We start from the raw sequence: 22,169 nt of genomic DNA on the forward strand, positions 1-22,169 counted from the left end.
TTCACATGTACTACCTTGGAGGAGAGCCGGTGGAGTTCCACAGTCACATCATTCAGCATTTGTCTTAGCTAGTGCTTGTTTCTGGAGGACGCAGAAGGGGAACATGCAGGTGTTGCTTGTGGGTTCATCCAGGCAACAACTGCCAGCTGAGTTTGGGCATTGGAGCTACAGTGGAGGATCAACCTTTCAGGAGAGTTTTGGAGCAAGAGCTTGTTGCATTGGAGCATTTTGATTTACATTCACCTGGGCCTGCGCAGAGAACCATCACTAGGCTTACGTGGGAGTTGGAGGAAGGAATTGTAGAGCTGGAGCTAGTCTGGAGAAGTAGGAGTTCATTTGGAGGGCCATTTGAGGAAGATTGTTGGAGTTAGGAGAGCAGAGATTGACAAGATCAGTCACAGCAACAAAATTCAAAATTGGAGGGCCAAGCTATGAAGGGTCAATTTTTGAAAGTTGGAACCAAGGGAAACCCTTTCTAAGTTTTTCTGGGTTTTGGGCAAGGATCACACTCCTAATTTTATAGAATTTTTTGGGCAAATCTAAGGGGTCAAACAAGGGTCCCAACTCAACTAGCAGTTAGAGGAGCTAAGGGGAATTTGGGCCAAAATTCTGAGGTCAACATTTGGCCAATTCCTTCATGGGTTATTCTAGGTCTTTGGTGGAGAGCCCAGGGTCAATTTCCTGTAATTTTCTAAGCACCGAAGGTAGGGTTTCCAGCAGCATCTTGCGGCAAACAACACAGTTTCAAAAGGGCAACACAAGGCATCATTGCAACAGTTATTTGTGCCATCTGGGCTTGACATATTACCACCTAGGCTTGATCATGCTTGCCACTGAGACAAGCCCAGGTGCACCACTTCCACATTATTGTACTTTCCTCCTAGTTTATAATAAAATGGCTCAGTAATTGGTTATTCCTGGACTTTTTATGGGTGTGCACTGAATGTTTCAATTTCATGGTGTTGTTTTTATTGTTTGCTTTGCATAGCACTATTTTTCCTAGTTTGGAACATTACAGTGGTATCAGAGCCATAATCGTGGCTCAGCCTATGGGCAAGATTAGAATTAAACAACATGGCGGTCACCTAGAATGACGTGGTGAGGATACAACAAATTGTAATGTTCCAAACTACGAAAAATAGTGTTATGCAAAGCAAATAATAAAAACAACACCATAAAATTGAAATTGTAATGTTCCAATAGGATAGTTTAGGGTTATCTCAAAATTTCAACTCATAAATAATTCAGATAAATTTTCCATTCATAAACAGAAGATTTCCATGTAAATTAGAACAAGAGAATGCATTCAAATCAATCATACAATGAGCAGAAATAACCTCATCTTTTATTATAATATATAAATTGGGGTTTTACATGCTGAAATAACAAAAATAATTGAGATAACTAAGATAGAACTGGCCTCAAGGATCTACTCCAATGTTGCACGAGCCCTCCACCAAAACTGAACCAAATTGCCACTGCTAAGCTCTCCTATGAATTCTGGATGAACTCACCAGGGGGAAATGGATACTTGTCCAATCTCACTAAATCACTCGAGGGTTTCCGTCCTGGGGCTACCAATGGAGTAGAGAACCGGGTTCTCAACCTCTCATACAAGAAACAATATCAAAATCCAATATGTCCTCCAATGGTCCCCTCCTCCTCTTTTCTAGATTTGATGGACTCCCCTAGAACCTTCTATTTTATTATTATTTTAATCATGGAGCACTTTTTCCTCTTTTATTTCAATTAAAATATTCTTCTTAATGTGGGAAAATGGTAAATTGGTCATCATGTTTCCCCAGGGCACTAAAACTCTCATCTAACCATCCCATCATGTAGATCTTCTCGTTCTGGTTCCAACAAGCTATTACACTAAGGTGTTCTGCCATGTATTCCTCTCGAAATGCCACCTTAAGCGTAATTAATTGACTCAAGCCCACTAATAACTCAGTTTTCTGAAAGTGGTCGGAATGTGCCGGAACAAAAGGCCAACTGTGTGGATGATGGAATATGCCAAGCGAATTGTCGTTGGACCTCATAGAAACTCCTCAAAACTCCATCAGGACCCTTGATGACATAACCTGCTCCACGGACCGGCCATCCCCTGCCCTGGAAATCCACCTTGGCTATACTACGAAGAAGAATATAAATGGGGACATGACAGTCCTCCCGCCCCAAGATTGCTAGCCCTCAAGCAATCCAAACCTGTGGACCAATCTGGTGGCCCGACGCAACTGAGACTCAATGCCTGGATCCCATACGAACCATTGGTCCACGTCACGCCTCCAAGCTATTGAAACATGACTAGATCCTCCAATACCTGGATCTGATATCCATCTCTGACTCAACCTGCTACTAGTAGGTCCACCTAGACCCCAATGTCACCAAGAAGGAGCATCAATGCTCATGGTTCCTGTTGTGCTATAGCTCCGACTGTGAATGCTACCCCAACAACTATGTACCAGCTCATCACCTCTCTCCAATCCAACCTCGGGTTAGGCCAAGGTCATCCCCACTCTGCTGATGCAGGGCTAATGCTATGGAAACACTGGTGAACTGTCGGTCCACCTCCCACTGCTCACTGAAACATATAGTTACCTCCTCATCTAAGTGCCCCTATTGTACTGTTCCCCAAACTAAGGTTGATACTCCATTAAAAGGATACCAAGTCATGATCTCCCGCCAATCTAATGTATGGACACTTGTGCAAGGGATATGTCTACTATGGTAAAACTAGTCCATGCTCAACTCTTGGGGCTCTACCCGGTCAATCAAAACATGTCCGAGAAATTCTTCCTTCCTCCCTCTAATGGGAAGAAGTGGGCACACTGTGCTGCAAGCCCTATCTATATACTCCTGGAGAGGGTTGCTCCCAGAAAGTCCTGCAACTCTGCCAGCTGCCCGTGCATCTACCCGCACCTCATTAGTGGGTCGGCCCAAAGATGGATGCACCACCATCTCCAATAGCTCCTGTCATCTATTAGCCTCCTGCAAGACTACCCTATCAATCTCCAACATATCTTGTGGACAAGTGTCTGCAAATACTACCTCCCTAGAAGTTGCCTACACATCGTCTACTCCACTCCAATGGCTGGCCCCAAGGGTGTTTGCTCATCGTCCATCATGGGCTCAACATGAGCCACCAGCTGACTCTCCAACATTGTCCCATCCCGCACACTGTGTGTGTCATCTGTCTCATGCTCCTCTATGTGCTTCCTATGCCGAATCATCAGTCGCTCATTTGCGCCCAGATCTGCTTCCCTCATGGGAACAATTAGCTGCTTGACATACTCCTCTACCACACATGGATGCACATATGGGCTACTGACATCAACTCCACATCACTGCTCGTGCTCTGCAAAGGTATCATCGTATGAACCCATGGACTCGTCCAAGGAAGCGTCCTCACCCTGAAAGTCAGAAGGAATCTCCTCCTGCTCCACCTTTGTTACCTCCTTAGCATCACCCAAACATGAGTGGTCAGGTCCCCAAGGTCCTTTGCAGATGAAGCAAAGTCCCTTCCCCCTCAACTCATTCTTGTTGCGTGATCCACCAAACCTGAGCAACTCCTCCCTGGTCAACTGTCTCCTGAACAACCCACTGTTCTGCTCAACCAGCCTTTCAGCTAGCTCATAAGTAGCAGGTGAGACCAATTGCTCTCTCCTCCAAACAAACAACAATTGAGACTGCAATTCCCGACAAAAGGCATCACAACCTCTCATACATGATGACAAGATGGACTGGATGTGTGTTATGACTGTGTCAGAATGATGTTTCCTAATGCTGAAGAAGCATTGGAATTTGGAACATCTGCAAGATAAGATCATCACACTTAAGATCAAACATTATTTCATAAGTCCTAGTCATAGCCATAACTCCTAAAATCTCAAGCTTTTTCCCAAAGGTAGAGCTCTCACTATTATCCAAGTCCTACAAGGCCCCTACTATCAGCCTAAAAATTCTCCTCATAACTTATCTTTGAAAGGAGGTATAGGTGTAGTCATTCTCATGATGTGACTAAGACAAGATGCAGCTGGAAGCCTAATCCCTTCACAAGGTTCCTCCAAGAACTTGGGTTGTATGAGAGCAAGCATAGCTGGTCTTAGAGCCCAAATTAATTTCTTACCTTCTAACTGACTCACTTTGGAAAGGAGGGTGTCAAGTTCATCAAGTTTGAAGAGTGCTTTCCATGTGACCCTCATGTGTTTCAAATCTGTTCCAAGGGCGAAAATCTTGCGTCCTATTTCCTGGCCCTTCTGCACATCTTCTGGTTGTTCTTTCTGAAGAATGGCATAGACCTCTCTTGAGAAAGGTTTGTTGTTTAGTTTGGGTTTCTAGTTCAGATTGCAGTCTACTAATGCACTGTTGTGTTGATTTAAGAGGTGCTCTAAGTACCCTATCATTTAGGAACAGCAAGACATCAACATACAATAGAGTACCTCTCTGACTTGCATATGGTGAAAAATCTTCAGCAGGAATAATCTTCAAGAAACAAGCCCCCCCTTTATTTCATAAACTACAGGAATCTGTCCATGGTAACCCCTCTATGTTCTGCCACTAATTTTTTGAGAGTGTTTGATAAATTGTTTCTAAGAAATTTTGTCAAATAATTGTTTGACAAGCTTGCTGTAGGTGATTTTTTTTTGTTGTTGTTTACAATACATACCAAACAAACCTCCAAGTAAATTTATACTACTTATAGCAACAATGAGTTTACTAGCATACAACCATATGCACTAATATTATAAAGCACAGATTTCCAAGAAACAGTGAACTTGATATAACTTTGCCCCGGAATGCTTGTCTCCACTCCAGTCTTGGTCTAGATGCCTCGAATCAGCTACAGAAGTAGAATTGAGTGTTGTAAGTGAAAACCCAGGTGCATTGTAGAGCGTGATCTCTCTTTGTTTGATTGTTCAATGATTAAGAATAGTGGAGGGTTCCTTCCCTTAGCACAGCCTTAAAATATGCCTTTATGCAAGCTCAGAAATTAAAGTAATGAACAGCAGCTATAGTGAACCGGAAATACATCCTCCAGTTATACGCTCAAGAGATTGCTAGCCTTAAAGGGATTCAAGCTCTGTTTTGGGCTCCAAAACTTGTCTAAAGGCACCAGAAATTCAATCTCCCTTGCGACTTGCTCAGAAAATATTAAATTCGGCTCAGCTGAAGATTCAGAAAGTGGTCCTCTGTTCTTGCTCCAACAAAATGCGACTCGGTCTTCTTCAATACGCTCCTCATCCCTGTAGTTGGTTGGGCTCGAAATCAAACCGGAAGTAAGATAATACTCTCCACCCTTTTGCTCGACGGTTGCCGATGAACAGGAATAATCTCAGCTCTTCTTGAAAGATTGCTTCAGGCCTGGAACCAACTATCCTTTTCTCAAATAAATTCTTCGAAGACTCAAAATAGTTCTTCTCTGCGGCTTGATTAGAAGAATAACTAGCCCCTTCTTTTTGTTGAATTTTAATATCGGACGAGTTTGTCGAATCTATTATACTTGCAACATTTTACCAGAAATTTTGTTGCTCATTAAATAAGATAATTTGTCAAGCCCTTTTAATAAATCCTCATTCTGCCGCAGAAACTAGGTCTTTGATTTCTTTGGCAAAACCCTCTGACAAAAATCGTTGCAACTGGAAACTGAAAACCCGCACACTGAGTCAAGACCAAGGCTTTGATACCACTGTAATGTCCCAATTGGAACAGTTTGCTGGTATCTCAAAATTTCAACTCATAAATACTTCGGATAAATTTTCCGTTCATAAACAGAAGATTGCCATGTAAATTAGAACAAGAGAATGCATGCAAATCAATCAAACAATGAGCAGAAATAATCTCAACTTTTATTATAATGTATAAACGGGAGTTTTACACGTTGGAATAACAAAAATTGTTGAGATAACTGAGATAGAATTGGCCTCAAGGATATGCTCCAATGCTGCACAGGCCCTCCACCAAAACTCAACCAAACTGCCACTGCTAAGCTCTCTTGTGAATTCTGGATGAACTCACCAAGGGGAGATGGGTACTAACCCAATCTCACTAAATCACCTGAGGGTTTCCATCCTAGGGCTACCAATGGAGTAGAGAACTGAGTTCTCAACCTCTCATACAACAAACAATATCAAAATCCAAGATGTCCTCCAATGGTCCCCTCCTCCTCTTTTATAGATTTGATGGACTCCTCTAGAACCTTCTATTTTATTATTATTTTAATCATGGAGCACTTTTCCCTATTTTATTTCAATTAAAATATTCTTTTTAATGTGGGAAAATAATAAATTGGTCATCATGTCTCCCCACGTCATTGAAACTCTCATCTAACCATCCCACCATGTAGATCTTCTCATTTTGGTTCCAACAAGCTATTACACTAAGGTGTTCTGCCATGTATTCCTCTCGGAATGCCACCTTAAGCGTAATTAATTGACTCAAGCCCACTGATAACACAGTTTTCTGAAAGTGGTTGGAACGTGCCAAAACGAAAGGCCAACTATGCAAAATCCACCCTGGTTGTACTATGAAGAAGAATATAAATGGGGACATGACAGAAACATTCAGTGCACACCGATAAAATGTCCAGGAATAACCAACAACTAAGCCATTTTATTATAATCTGGGAAAAAAGTACAATAATGTGGAATTGGTGCAGCTGGGCTTGCCTCAATGGCAAGCGTGATCAAACCCAGGTGGTAATATGTCAAACCCAGATGGCACAAATAACCGCTGTAATGATGCCCTGCGCTGCCCTTGTCAAACTGTGTTGTTTGCTGCAAAGATGTTGCTGGAAACCCCACCGCTGGTGCTTAGAAAATTATGGGAAATTAACCCCAACCTCTCCACCAAATACCCAGAATAACCCACAAAGGAATTAGCCAAATGTTGACCTCGGAATTTTGGCCCAAATTCCCCTTAGCTCCTCTAGTTGTTGACTAAGTTGGGACCCCTGTTTGACCCCTTAGATCTGCCCAGAAACTTCTATAAAATTAGGATTGTGATCGTTGCCCAAAACCCAGAAAAACCCAACAAGGTTTTCCCTTGGTTCTCGTTGTCACACAGATTGCCATGACAATGCTTAGACCGGAGGCTGTCACCCTGATCCCCGATCTCTCCGTTTAAGCCTGTCTCCCGCGGCTAAGGGGGGTAGACCCTATGGGACAATGGATAACCAACTGTGGACCAGTGGGGTTGGGAGACACGAGGGAAAACAAGTACTTATTTGATTTTATTAAGTTAATAGACCAGTGCCTTATGGGTTTAATGACTGAATGATTATTTATCAAATGTTTGCAGAAATATGAACTCATTAACAATCATTTACCATGAAATAACTCAAACAAGGGTTAACTTTTACCAAATGCGAGATAATCGATAAATGTTCAATGGCTCAACGATATTCCAGCAATTAAAACACGAAAGATTAAATGCTTTAAATAACCACGTAATTTAAACGCTGACCACATTTCAAACAGTTAATCTCCAGATATAAACATTTTAAGCACATTTAACTTCACCACAACAGAAATAAGCCTTTAAAAAAGGATTTCCAAAACTTTTATTAGCCTTTTTCAATTTTTTTATTTTTTTTAATAAAATTTTAAGTCTAAATATAAAACAAGACTAAAATCCTAAAGTCTAATAAAAAAGGAACTTTTTATCTTTTATTATTATTTTTTTTTTTAATTTGATTTTTTTTTTAAATAAAACTAAACTAAACTATAAATCTAAATTAAAAAATAACCCAAAGACCAACCCGTTAAAACTTCTCTATTTTTTTTATTATTATTATTATTTTTTTTTTTAATATGAATTTTTTTTTTCTTAAACAAAACTAACTAAATTAAAAAAAAAGATTAAACTAAACTAAAAAAAACAAGGCTTAATTCTAATTCTAAATCTAACTAAAATTTAAAACTAAATAACAATAAGAGAAATCGAAATAAAATAAACCAAACCCAAAACTGTTTTTTCATATTTTATATATTTTAAAATTTTATGAATTTTTTATTATTAAAATCCAACAAAATTAAATCTATTTAACGAAATCTAAAGCTAAACAACAACTTAAAATTTAATAAATTTAAAATTGAACTAAGCTAACGTAAAGATTTAATCCTAAAACTAAAATCTAAATAAAACAAAACTAAAATCTATTCTATACTAAAAAAAAAATGAAAAGGCACCTTTATAAACTATTTGTGATTTTTTATATTTTATATTTTTTATGACTTTTTGATATTGTTTTTAAAATCAAACTTTTTAATTATGAAAGTCTAACTAAAAAAAATCAAATATTAAACTAATTTAAATCTAAATCAGAAAATAAGAATTTTACCCTAGCCAAAACTAAAACAACGTACGTACCTACTTTAAAACTACACAATGGACCAAAATCGAAATATGCTTAACACTAACTTTAACTCATCGAATTTTTTTTATTTTTTTTTGCTTGATGTGTTTGCAGGTGAGAAGAACGTGGCTGCGAGTTGGAGATATGATGAAGACGCAGAGGATAACAGAGCCACGGATTGGGACGCAGGCTAGAGAAGTTTCGATGGCAGGGTTTGTATGATTTACGGGATGATGAAGAGCACGAATAGCAATAGATTGAGGGTAAGACGTAGATTGAGAGGGAGCTGGATTTGTAGCATGCAAGTTGAGGAAGGATGCAGCGTATTTGAAGTGGAACGCGCAGGTAGACAATTGCGTGGTTCAGTGGGAGAGTGTGATTGTTACTGCGTTTGGAGAAACAGATGGGAGATCGAGGGTTTCTAGAGCAGACAGCGTTTGGGGATGCTGCCGATGGACAGCCAACCGTTGGGAAAGCTTGCGTACAGGCAGCAAGGAGAATTTGAATTTTCGTGCAGGTGGAAGGAGCTGCGGGCTGGAGAACAATGGCAACGTTGGAGAATGAACACGCAGGTTTGGACAGAATGGCGGCAAAAGGAAGAATGTGATTACAGCAGCGTTGAAGAAATGAGACCGCTGCATGAGGGACAAAAACCAAGGCAAAATAAGCCTGAAAATAATTCTGGGCAACAAAGAAAATTGCAGCTCAATGAAACCCCCAAAAATTCCAGATTAAATTGTCTCAAATTTATTTATGAAATCCTTGCAGACTTTTCTCCAGATAAAAATTTAAAACCCTGGATTGCAAAAACGATGCACCTGCAAAGGCTATTTTCTGGGGCCAGATCTGGCTTCGCAGACAAAAAAAATTCTTCTCAAACCTGCAACCTACAATGGGGAAAAACAAAAACCCAGAAAATATATATGCAAGGATTAAAACTAAAAAAACCTAGATCAGCGAAATAATTACAGTATTTACAGATTTTCGACTCTTAAACAGCCAGATTTGTCAATAATCCACAGTAATATTTTTAGAATTTAAATTTAATGTGAGATACTTCAGAAAACCCTGCATGCATTCAAAAAAAAATTCAGATGATAAGCCCGGGATTAAAACTAGCTGGGCTCTTTCAGAAAACGCAATCTGAGAGTTGGCTGGTTCAGCCGAGAACTTCCCCTAACGCCCGATAAACTCAAAACTAAGATTTCCTGCACAGCTTAAAATCAACCACTAACATAGAGGGAGAAAACAATAGTGAAACCCAGATCAAATAGAGATACCTGCCATTATATTTCAGAATCTAAACTATCATTCAAACCTCAAAGATCAGACAAGATACCTGTGCCTAAATCAATCTTCATCAAGCTATTATCAATGGCTGAAAATAAAATTATGCAGAATAATAAAACATCTTACAGCACTTTCAGAAGAGTAACACAAGCAAGATTTTCAACCCCAAAGTCTTTCTTTATTGCACAAAAAATGACTACAAGAGAGCTTTCTTTAGCACCAGACTCTCAGATCTAATCTGATCTCAAATGACCCCTAGCACCCTATTTAAAGGAAAAATTCCCAACGGCTAGTTCGAGTGATCCATGTCAAAATGATCTCGACCGTCGATGAGGATCAAGATATCTTTTAATCTCATCCGTCGAAATTTTAATAAATTAAAAATTAAAACTTTGCATTTGTTTTCTCAAAATTTCGACTTATTTTATTATTTTATTTTATTTTTCAAATTTTTATTTGTTTTTTAATTCTTTTTTAAATTTTTTTTAAATTTTATTTTATTTGATATATATATATATATATATATATATAATTTATTTATTTATTTATTATTTTTAAAATTTTTAAATTTTATTATTATTTTATTATTATTTTTATTTATTTTTTAATTTTTTTTAATTTCTTTAATTAACTTTTTTTTTTTTTTTTGATCTTCGAACTTAGCCTTTGGAAAAATTACCTAGGACCTAGGACCTAGGACTTATGAGGGGATTAAAACATTTGCTAACCCTCAAGACACTTTACATCATGACTTTTACAATTTTACATCTCAAGGGGGAAAACCCATTTGACATAGACCCTCATAAACCACCCAGTGTTGCAACACAGATATAATCTAGCAGATCAACACACTAGGATTCCCCTAAGATTCTAATGACAAAATTCATTCCGGCTTTGGAGTTAGGCTGAAGGAAAACTCTGCCAATCATGGATCAGTGAGACAAAAAACCTTCCGGAACGTAGATTATCACTAGAAAATTAGGTCCACCTAGGCAATTTACATACATGACTCAACTCTGCTAAGATTATTTACAATTTATACATGCAGACTAGGTTTACAACATAACATGATCAGGTCGACGATGACTGTAGAATGGCACGAGCACGTTGATCAAGCGCTATCCCTTTTGTGAAAAAGGAGGTGCACTGCTATGGGTAGTTGACACATAGTGGTCAACAGTTCCAACCTTCAAAAATTGACCATTCACAGCTTGGTCGTCCTCCAATTTCGAATTTTGTTGTGACTGATCCTGTCAATCTCTGCTCTCCCAATTCCACAAATCCTCCTCAAATGGCCCTCCAAGTGATCTCCTACTTCTCCCAGCCAGTTCCAGCTCTATAATTCCTTCCTCGAACTCCCATTTGAGCCCAGGGATGGCTCTCTGTGCAGGTCTAGGTGATTGTAAATCAAACTGCTCCAATGCAGTAACCTCCTGCTCCAAAAATCTTTCATAAGGTTGATCCTCCACTATAGCTTCAATGCCCAAACTCCCCCGGCAGTTACTGCCAGGATGAACCCACAAGCAACACCTGCGTGTTCCCCTTCTGTGTCCTCCAAAAACATGTACTAGCTGAGACAAATGCTGAATGATATGACTTTGAAACTCCATCGACTCTCCTCCAAGGTAGTACGAATTGCCTTCTTAGGGTGGCACTTGAAGTCCATCGAAGCAAGGGTTAAGATCTCTACTCGGAGACACTCGTGCTAAACAGCACAATAACCCGACTAAGCAGCGCAAGCGACTAAGGTTGATTTCAATATGTCAAAAGATAAAATATCCAAATGACAAGAGTTGTCTTCCTGATATAGATTTCGTGGAGCACTTTTCCCTCCATCGTGGGTCCCTCACCTAACCATCGATTTCCCCTCCATGCAAATTGAACTAGGGAATGTGTATTCCCCTAGTATGGGTGGCCCCCACGTATACTTAACCACATTGAATTAACTTCTACTAAGTCTAGCCTCCTAATAAAATTGAATGGGCCCCCATCACCTCCAAAATTGGCCCCAAAATGTAGAAATTAATATTGTTCCAAAATAATTTAGGAAGGGACATGAAAGTCCTCCCCTCCCAAATGTTGCTTGTCCCCAAGCAATTTTAGTACTGGACACTCAAGTATGTGCTCGCCTTCCCAAGTAGCATTCTCAACTGGCAAGCTCCTCCAATGCACCAAAAATCACTTGTCCTAAAGCAATGCTTGAATGAGCATCCTCTCTAACTGTTGCTCCCCACTGTCACTACAACATGTGCCAAGGTCCCAGATGTGCCACCAAATCGTCCCTGACCTCAGCACTGTCCTAATATAAAAGAATCCTTCAATACCAGGATCCTAATCCATCTTGTCCCACCAGAAGCTACCCTTGCTCCACTCACTATCATGTCCTGTATAAACACCAAAAGTCCCCCACGCCATCGGTGACTCGCTAAGGCCTAAAGGAAGACCTGACTAACCTCCCGCTGCTGCAGCCGATTAACCCCTAATGGTCGTTGAGTTGTCTAGTACTATGATGTCTGGGTCCCTTGCTAGCCATAGAAGGGTGCCACCATGTTGTGGTTGCACCACTCTGGCTCTGGCTGACTGCCCATCGTGCGTACACTGTATCCTCCTCTCCTGGAATTCGATGGTGGAACACTGACAGAGGCGAGACATATCCTGCCCCGACATCTCCCTGATGCCAAAGTCTACCCATCTAGACCTAACTCTGAATCGGTGCAGCCACAAAGAAAGCTTGCCTCGCCCTCCGATGAAGGTCACTGTGTACCCCCATCTGCCAATCCCAGAGTGAATTAGACCACTCTCTGCCATGACTATGACCATCACGAGATAGGGTGATCTATCAATCAACTGAATCCTTGCATCCCCTAGTTGGACCTACTACAACATAGCTCTGATAACTATAGGAATCCATCCATGGCTCATCTCTAGTCCCTACATGCGATCAATAAATAGGCTCCATATATCGTGGGCTAATCTAATGCATGCTAATCTGCCCAGTGCCTACCACTGTGTAGTACTGATGATCGTTGGAAGCCATGTGTGCCAAAGAGCTACCCCTTGAATGCAAGCAAAAGATGGGTATCTGATACTCGTAATCGACTGAGGGTATGTGGATCCCTCTTGTCCCTGCCAACCATCTCCCCTGAGTCTATCATCCGCCCTCTCAATAATGTGCCAATATAAGGTCTGGAGCCCGGACACATACAAGGAAACTACCTCAATCGTACTTGATATCCTCTGCTCATGCTTGGTCCCAACATGCCCTAAGAAAAGAGTGACACATGTCTCCCTCGGGACTAGCTCCCTAGACATAGGCTCGGTGATGAATGATATGCCACCCCTGCAGAAGATCACCTTGTTCCCCAACTTGTGGCTTTCAACTGATGCACGAATCCAATGCCACTGCTGAAAAGTCTCCCCCCTAGTGCGCTGAGTGTCACACAAATATCTCAGGTGAGCTCCTCGTCTCCCGCTGCTCATACCCACAGTGCAGAAAGTCAACAGCAAAATCGACTGCGCCTGTGAGGGATGTCGAAGAGGGTCAAGCATGTGAGTCCCCCCGAATACCATCAAATATCGCTCATCTGTGTCGCCGTCGATCTTGGTGAACTACGCCCAAAGGTATGCCCAGTGCTTCCGTCCAAGGGTCTCCCTAGAGGCAACACTCCAAGACCTCGTTGTGCAATACTATACACCCCTGCATACCATCGATTATCCCAGTACTCCTGGACACGCCACTGTACACCACGGCCTACCCCTGTACACCACTGGATACCCTCGACTACGGCTATTCCATCCTATACCATCTTGTGTCCCGCCTGTGTCACTGTACCTGTCACCCCCCACATGTACTTAATGCAATGTGAGGCACTCCCACTCCATAGCGCAATCCAACATACTATAGCACACCCCCATGCGTCTCCATGCCCATCTACAAACCACTGCTCCACGCTAGATGCTTACCCATCCCTGAAAGAGATGGCCTAAAGTTGTTTCCTTATGCGTTAGCCCGCATCCAACCCGAATCATCACCTCCACTATTGCATCATCATGCTCTTCCATGAGGGGACCTCCCCTCCAAGTCCTCCTTAAGGAAACCAAGAAGTGAATCTCCCCAAGTGTTAGCAGCGATGCCACCACTGCTCTGCTCCTCTGTGTTTGACACAAATACGAAGAATCCCCTACTCCATACAAGGCACTATCTGGTGGCCTGCCAATGCCACCTCCTCCAACAAACTCCTGCCAGAGTATGCTGATCATTACCAAGACAACCCAAGGAGTTTGCCCAAGAACTAGTTGGCCACTGGTGCTGACCAAAACTCTTCTAGCAGAGGTGCACGCTCGACTGCTAGGTCAACTATACCCTCTAGGTCGTAGTCAACCAGTATACTAGGGAAATGATAGGTGGTCCCTCCCAGATCCCAATGCCAGTCGGGGCTTCCAACATCCCCAGTGTCTAGAAACTCCTGTTGAGCTCCACCTGGGTCCACTACTATGTCCATAGCCCACTCCACTCGATACCAACTCAGAATCTCTCTTCACCCAACCCCGAGAGAGGGATCAAATGCACGAACTCCCGCACATAGAACAACCCTAGCATGCGAGTGTTGCACCCCATCCAACTCAAGTCATCTCATCTCGCTATCTTGGTCAATACATAAAATCTGACTAGGCAGCTCTCTCTCTCTTTGTCCAATGGGCCAAGGTAACCTAACAGTGCTGCCAGCCCCGTCAATGTATGCCCGAAGAGGGCTGCTCTCATGCTCCAACGTGCACTCTAACTGCACTAGTAGGGAATCCAATCACTCCACAACGTGAGTCAATTTAGCTGTGGACTTGGCACAAACCGCTCTCATGCCCTTCAGCTCGTCGTTCTGCTGCAGAATAGCCTCACGCGCTAATGCGACCTTCCTTTTTAATGTTACAAGGTCTGCCTGAAACTGGTGGAATTGTCGTGGGCATCTATTGTTAGTTTTTGGTAGCATCAGAAGTGCTCTAGCCTTGAAAATTGGTGGAGAGGCTAAGGCACATGATTTCTAAAGAACCCAAAAACCGTTTGGTGAAATTTCACCCGAATTGTATTTTATTAAAATAATTAATATTTTTAACGGAGTTCCTAAGTCTAGACTTAGGGAAATTAAAATATTAATGGGTATTAATCAAAATATGGGTGAGAATGATCTAGAAGGCGTATCAAGTCATGTTTTAATCTTAGTCATTGATTAAAGACTTAATCTCGATAGTTGAAGACTCAACAAGAAAAGTATAAATTGGAGGCTTGGGGTTCATTTGGAAATACACACAGAGAGAACGAATTGATTTAGAGTTCGATTTCTGGGGCTAGGAAGCTGAGAAATTCGAACTAAGTGATCATTCAACAGCATAGGGGCAATGAGAATCTGGGAGAAGGACTGTCCAGAGAATACTGGCAGAGAGGCAGAGAGGCAGCGCAGTAGCCGGGAGAGTTGACATTGGGCTAGTCTAGGCCCACGCAGTCCTGACACAGAGCTAGAAGCGCCAACGCAGAGCAGAAAAGTTGCCTATCACGTAGAATCCAGAACTGTCGGAGCAGTCGGAACTGCCAAAACTGTCGGAACTGTCGGGAACAGTGGGAATTGCCAAGAACTGTCGTAACAGCTGGGAGAGCTGACGCAGAGGGCAGAGAAGGTGACACAGGGTTGACGCAGATCCAGCGTGGTGGTTGCATGGGCACATGGGATTCCCTATGGTACATGGGAGCATGGCATTGAGCGTTGGTATCCAGGGGTGCATGGAGTTGTGCCATGGAGTTCAGTGTTATGCAGAGGAGTGTAGTGGTACATACTTGTGTGCAGTCGAGCAATATGATGCACAACAGTTTGTTAGAGTGTTGCCGCAAGAGAGATATCCTGATGAGGGCATCAAGCACACCATTTGGATTGGCTCACTCAGATTTGGAGAGCAAGTTGATCACCAGGCCGACCGTGAGCTTCCATTTATCACTCTCCAGCATTGCACACTGACAAAGGGGACTTGGATATCATATCTTGATGCACTCATCACGAGCAATAGGACCCATGAGGTTCATCTGAGACAGTTGGACAGGACACAATGCATTGGGAGAGAGACTTTCCAGTTGTGGCATATGGTCAGGACACGAGTTTGTGGATGCAGGCTTGGGGATAGTCCAATCTCCTGCAGAGGTAACACTTGCACCACCCTTGAGCCCACACTCAGGATGATACATTATCCCCTTTTGGTGAGACATTCTGAGGTGTCTCTAGAGCATCTACAACAGTTGGTGGACCTTGCTTACAAGAGGAAGTTTAGACTTCGGGCAGCATTGGGGAGCACTTTTAGGAGGCAGGGCGACAGATCCCACTATGTGGTATGGCGGGCAGAGGGTTGTGTCACACGCACCATATTGTTTTATGATGTATGGAGTTCATATATTGATTGAACGCAGGGACTTGAGACGTGGTACAGGTTGGTCCTATCAGCTGTTAGGACTCAGGACTATGCCAAAGTCGTTCTAGTTGTGGGATTCAGGGGTTTGGTTGGTCGATTGGACACTCTGCTTCGTGGTGAGTGGGATCAGGACAAGGGAGGACCCATCTCACCCTTCGTTTAACATGTGGGGGAGTGTTGAGGCATTGATCGCATGGCAAGGTTGGTTTTCCTTGTTATCGCTACGGATCAAGGTGAGTTTTGGATGGGTACCAGGTGACATCATGGAGGTGCTTGGTCCAGATGCGTTAAGACTCCATAGATGTTTTGCCATCATGTCCCAGGAGAGTTGGATACAACTTGAGCATGAGGGGCACACTGTCATGATCAGAGTTGCACAGCGATAGCATAGTGGCACCCTTTTTAGACGAGTGTGGGATCTGGGCATCATAGGACTTGGCAGTATAGCTACCCTTGGGAACGAGTTGATTTATACAGGGGAAGATCATTCAGATCTTCCATTGGGTTGTGGTGACTCGCTGATGGCATGGGGAACTTCATTAGCATGGCAGGTGGGCCAGCAGGATGATATCAAGAGAAGCTCACATGAGCGTGATGCTATCTCTGCAGGGATTGGGTGGTATCTTTGAGTGTATACTCCTGGAGTGCATGGGATGGCCTATGTGGTAGGACATCTTCACAGGGAGTTGGGCATAGTGCCACATTATCATGATCCCCTACTCAATGATGGTATACAGGGAACTTCTGGTACTTATACTGGGTAGGATAGTGAGTGGAGCGAGTGGAGTTTCAGGTGGGACAGGATGGCTTGGGATCCTGGTATTAAGGGATTTTCTCACATCAGGACAGTGCAGAGTTCAGGGACGAATCAGTGACGCCTCCAGGACACTGACACATTTTTGCAGTGATAATGGGGAGCAACAATTAGAGAGAGCGTCGTTCAGCAATTGCTTGAGGACAAGCAACGTTTTGGTGGGGAGCACTATGATATCCCCACATAGCAATATTGCTAAGGGAAATATCAATCTCACCTAATTTTGTCTTATTTCATGTTTGCACTTAAGAGATGTGGGTTCAAAGGTCCCACATGAATTTTGGGATTAAGTGGAGGCCCAAACATTAGGAAGGAAGGGAAATATTACAGCTTTAGTGGAGCGTGGGGGCCACCCCATGGAGAATTATGGCCCACATGTGGAAGACGCTCTCATTGGAGCAAAGTTGGTGGGGAAAGTCGAGCTAGGCCCACATGAGCATTTGGAGGCTCTTTGATAAATAGATCAAGAGGCACTCATTTTGGTCATTCATTCATCTATTCAGAAATTGTGTCTTTGACATAGCACACTTGAGCTGAAGCCAAGTCTGCAGTGTTGTTTTGCATATGAGTGTCTCCAAGCAGAGATCTCAACCCTTGCTTCGGTGGACTTCGAGTACCAGTCCAAGGAGGGAGTATTACCTGTCCCAGTTCGTACCAGCAACAAGGAGTGCGAGTTTGTGGAGAGGATTGACAGCAACAACACAGGGGCTGCCCAGTTCTTGGAGGAGGCACGCTTGGAGGTTGAGGAGTGAAGAGAGTTAGGGGTTGAAAATTGAGGCTGAGTCTAAGGAAGTGTTATGGGGGCTTTTCTAGCGTTTTGGTGGGGCAGCAAAGGCAGCATTTGCTACAAGTTACATCTTTTGCTTGTGGAGGAGGGCCAAGCATTTGGGGGTTAATTTTAGAGCGTCAAAACTAGGACAAACTATTTCTAGGTTTTTCTGGGTTTATTGAGGAGGCCAAGATTAATTTGACAGAATTTTCTAGGTAGATTTGGGGGTCAAACAGGGGCCCCAACTCAGCGAGCAGCTAGAGGAGCTAGGGGAAAATTGGGCCAAAATTCCAAGGTCAACATTTGGCCAATTCTTTCGTGTGTTTTTGTGGGCTATTAGTGGAGAGCCCAGGGTTAATTTCCCATAATTTTCTGGGCATATGAGGAGGCCCTAGCAACAGTTCTTTGCAGCCAGCAGCATATTTTCTAAGTAGTTTCAGCGGAAAGCCAGTAGAGAGAGAGCAGCAGCAGATTTGAGTGGGATTTCTTATTGTTCATTTGCGCTTAGCTAGCTTGCCTTGAGCAAGCCCAGGTGCACACTTTCTAGCACTACATTGTACCCTCTTATTTATTGATAAAATGGCTCAGATCAGCGCAGTTCATGGAGATTTTTGGTTGTTAAATGTGCCGTAAATTTTTGTATGTGTTTCCGCTATGTTTGCTTTGTTTAACATTGTATATATCCATTAGGAATATTACATTCAGGCTGCCCACACACCCATGCTTGGCTCTTACATCAATCACATATTACATTTACAAGTTATATGCACAGGTGTATTCAGATTTGCATATTGATCTACCCAAACACATCAGTGTATTAACACACTTTATTATATTTTCACACCATGACATTACTCCAGCCATTGAGTTTACGCACTCAAGTTGTTCCTCTTATTACGAACTTAGATCATACACAGACTGGCACTCATACATCGATCCACAAACCTTTGTTTCATTAAATATGCAGGTTCACCAGATTTCACCAACCTTTTTTTAATACTCATCCATATGTTCTGATCACTGTTACTGGTGTTTACATTTACACACAAGTCGCTCTTTGTCTAACCTCTAGTCGCACAGAGAGTACCCTTGTTCACATTGAAGCAACTCATCATCAACATTCCAACCTTTGATCTGCAAACGTTCACTATGAGATCACACCAGTCCTTATTGCTTCAGAGGTCAACAGCCATGAGAAACTTCAGAACACGTATTTCTCTATGCATTAAATCACACCCAATTGCTCCCGATCATCATTCGAACCATATCTCAAAAGTCAAGGCTATTGGTTGTTTGATTCCATCACTTGATACCTATGCCAAAACAAATCAAAACAAAAGTAAAGACTGCTTAGGTTTAAGTACAGCCCTTGGCCTCCCCTCCTAAAGTCTCTATCTCAGGCCTGCAACCCTTCGGTTAGCCCTTATTTTCATGAGCAGACCCTCAGTTGGGTCTCTCATTAAGTGCAGTTACCCCTTATCAAGCTCGGTCCTCCAACAGAAAGTCCCCAAAGGGTCTTTGACCTAAACTAGGGCACAAACCAAACCTAAACAAACCTTCCTTGATTCGTCCAACAGCACAAATCCAACCAAAACCCTTATCTTCTTCTTGGCTATTCTCTCAACAAGCTCTGCTACCATGTTGGATTTTCTACGATAATACACAGTAGAAATTGATATTGTGATCTGATAATTACTTTCTAATGATTTTCAATTAATTTATCTTGTACCACATATATCATTAAGCAATTATACACAAAAGCTCAACAGTAATGTCGTGAAATAGTAAGATCAAAAAGAGACAGCCATGCACAATAGAGACAACAAATTTTCCCTGGGGAACCCAAATTTGGGAGAAAGCCCAACAACTCTTCTTCTACGAGAAATTGTTGTTTAGCAAGGTTTACACCAAATTGTTTAGAAATCTATGCCAAAAATCAAGTCTAAACTCCAGTCACTTCATCCTTTTTCTACTCCCATCTGTGGCTAATATAGAAAAGATATGATCAAATTGAATTGGTCAAATGAGGATGTCACATTGTAAATATATAGAAGTCGAATGGGTTCATTTACCCCAATAGACACGTCCCTTCATGAACTAGGCCGACTTGTCCATTTTGAGCCTAATTCCCAAAATTAAAATTTATTTTATTTTAATTTCCATAATTATTTTCTAGGCCAACTTTGGAGGCATCTTGGCATGTGGGAATACCTTGCGATGCTACACAAAAATCAACAATTTTTCTCTCAGAAGGGTTTCCACCTAAAAATCTTTTGTTATGTTTATGAGGTTATGCATTGTTGAATCGTGTTATTAATCTTTAATGTTTAATTGATATGATTAAAATTGTTAAAAAGTGTCCAATACTAATTCACCCCCCCCAGTATTGGTGAATATTTCAACATTTCCAAAGACTGTTTTCCTCTACCTTTTATTGATCAAATCCCTGATAAATTAGCAAGAAAGAAGTACTCTTTCTTCGATGGGTTCAATGGCTACAACCAAACTCAATTTGCCCCAAAGGACCAGGAAAAGACTACTTTTACTTGCCCATGGGGAACCTTCTCCTATTGAGCATCGCCCTTTGGTCCTTCTAATGCACTTGCTACATTTCAGCGAGTTTTACTTGATATATTTTCAGATTTGGTTCATGATTGTAGAAGCACTATGGATGTTTCACAGTTTACACATTTGATGAGGCCTTGGCCAATTTAGAGAAAGTACTCATTCTATGCAAGGAAACAAACATGTCCATCAATCATGAAAAATACCATATGTTACTCACTGAAGGGATAATCCTTGGACACCACATTTCACCTGCTAGAATGAAGGCGCATCTAGCAAATATCAAGGCAATATCTCATCTTGTTGTACCAAAAACACAAAAAGATGTTCAAAATTTTTTAGTACATGCTGCTTATTTTTATTACTTTATTGAAAATTTTATTAAAATTTAATTTCCAATGTCTGTTACTTTTTAAGGATGTAGAATTCTCTTATAGACCAAACAGTGTCAGTCTACTTTTGAAGCCTTGAAAGAAAACTTGTATATAGCACCAGTTTTGAGATGACCAAATTGGTCCTTACCATCTCATACATCAAAATATGCATCAGAAACAGCCATAAGAGTGGTCCTTGCCCATAAAATAGAATACACACAATCTACTTCATTAGTAGAACCTTACCCCTACAAAACTAAAGTATATGGTGAATAAAAAGGAATTTCTTATAGTGCTATATTTTAATAATAAATTTTAGCACTATATTACTGGGTATCCTGCATTTATAAACACTGATCATTCTGTCATTTGTTATTTAATGAACAGAGTAATTACTAATGGTAGAGTAACTCAATCTTTATTATTGTTACAAGAGTTTGACATCTCCATTGTTGATAACATCACAGGTCTTCCATCCAAGCTACAAGCATAACAGGATGTATTCAGATATAGACTTCACTGAGACCCAACAATTTGATTTCCATGTTGTGATCAGGGTATTACTCACCATCAAAACGAAGCCTAGGACGATGAAGCCACATTTTACGCCAAGAGCCTCCAAAATCAGTTTTCAGAATCTTATAATTTTCTTCTAGTCCAGAAAGCTGAGGAAGCAGGTGGTTGCATATCAAAAATTAAAACATGCATAAAGGCCAGCATGTATTCCTTCATTCAAATAAACCATGTATTTTGTACCTGCCAGGTATTAATGCATGCATTGCGCCAAAGACAAGGGGTCCGAAGGGCATAGCGCCATTTTCGACATACACATGCTGCCCTTCCTAAAGTGTAAGGTGTCATACGTGCAAAAACCTGAAATCAAAAAGAAATGCCCAAGTCAACTTGATCATGCAAACCTTGAAAATAAAATGCAGCAATATGTTAACCTTGTATTTCTTCAATGACTTCACCCCCATCCTCGTATGTTTCTTATCACACTTTATAACATATGGATGCCTGGGACATGAGTGCATCTCAATGAAGTGATATTCTTGCAGTAGCTAAACAAAGTTAATATTCAAAATGCTCATAATTTCACACTCAGTTCAGGGGTTTTAAGAGCAGTCAGTTGCCATTCTACAAACAAAACGTTGGGCTCCAATGATTGAAGTAGAGATAAAGAAGAAAATTAAGCTATAAAAAATAGCACATTAACATAGATACTTGGATTCCAGAGCATTATCTAAACTTACAACAAATTTGATCCAACAACAAAGTAAAAAGAATATCTTAATAAAATTTTCAGAACTATGCTTTATGTTTCAAATTAAACCTTATGACCTATAAGAAAGTTAAATGCTCCAAACTGAGTTATATAATCCATTTCACCCAACCAAAAGGAAGAAATGAAAAACGAACTACAGTAAACTGTCAAAACGAGGCTGAAAGAATACTAACACCTGTTTATCTCTGTCATGTCCCTTCTCAAATACATTAGTCAAAGGGTGCAGCTATACATTTTTGGCACAATTTTGGCTTAGGAGGAGGACCCCA

At 41.4% G+C, this 22,169-nt stretch overlaps 1 protein-coding gene across 2 annotated transcripts in view; it reads right to left on the reverse strand.

The window, feature by feature from the left end:
- Positions 1–22,169, reverse strand: part of LOC149167787 (F-box protein 7-like) — a 518,393-nt gene that overhangs the window by 273,958 nt on the left and 222,266 nt on the right. For both annotated transcript variants that reach the window (XM_089433153.1, XM_089433152.1), the window contains exons 4-5: positions 21,372–21,488; positions 21,184–21,280 (exon numbers count right to left, since the gene is read on the reverse strand). In XM_089433153.1, coding sequence (XP_089289279.1) covers positions 21,184–21,280; positions 21,372–21,488 — 214 coding nt within the window. The remainder of the gene's footprint in view (positions 1–21,183; positions 21,281–21,371; positions 21,489–22,169) is intronic.

Source organism: Pinus tabuliformis, chromosome 5_1 (genome assembly GCF_031772625.1).
Source record: "Pinus tabuliformis cultivar Carrire ecotype Pingquan chromosome 5_1, CPIR1, whole genome shotgun sequence".
In the NCBI taxonomy this organism is placed as follows: domain Eukaryota; kingdom Viridiplantae; phylum Streptophyta; class Pinopsida; order Pinales; family Pinaceae; genus Pinus; species Pinus tabuliformis.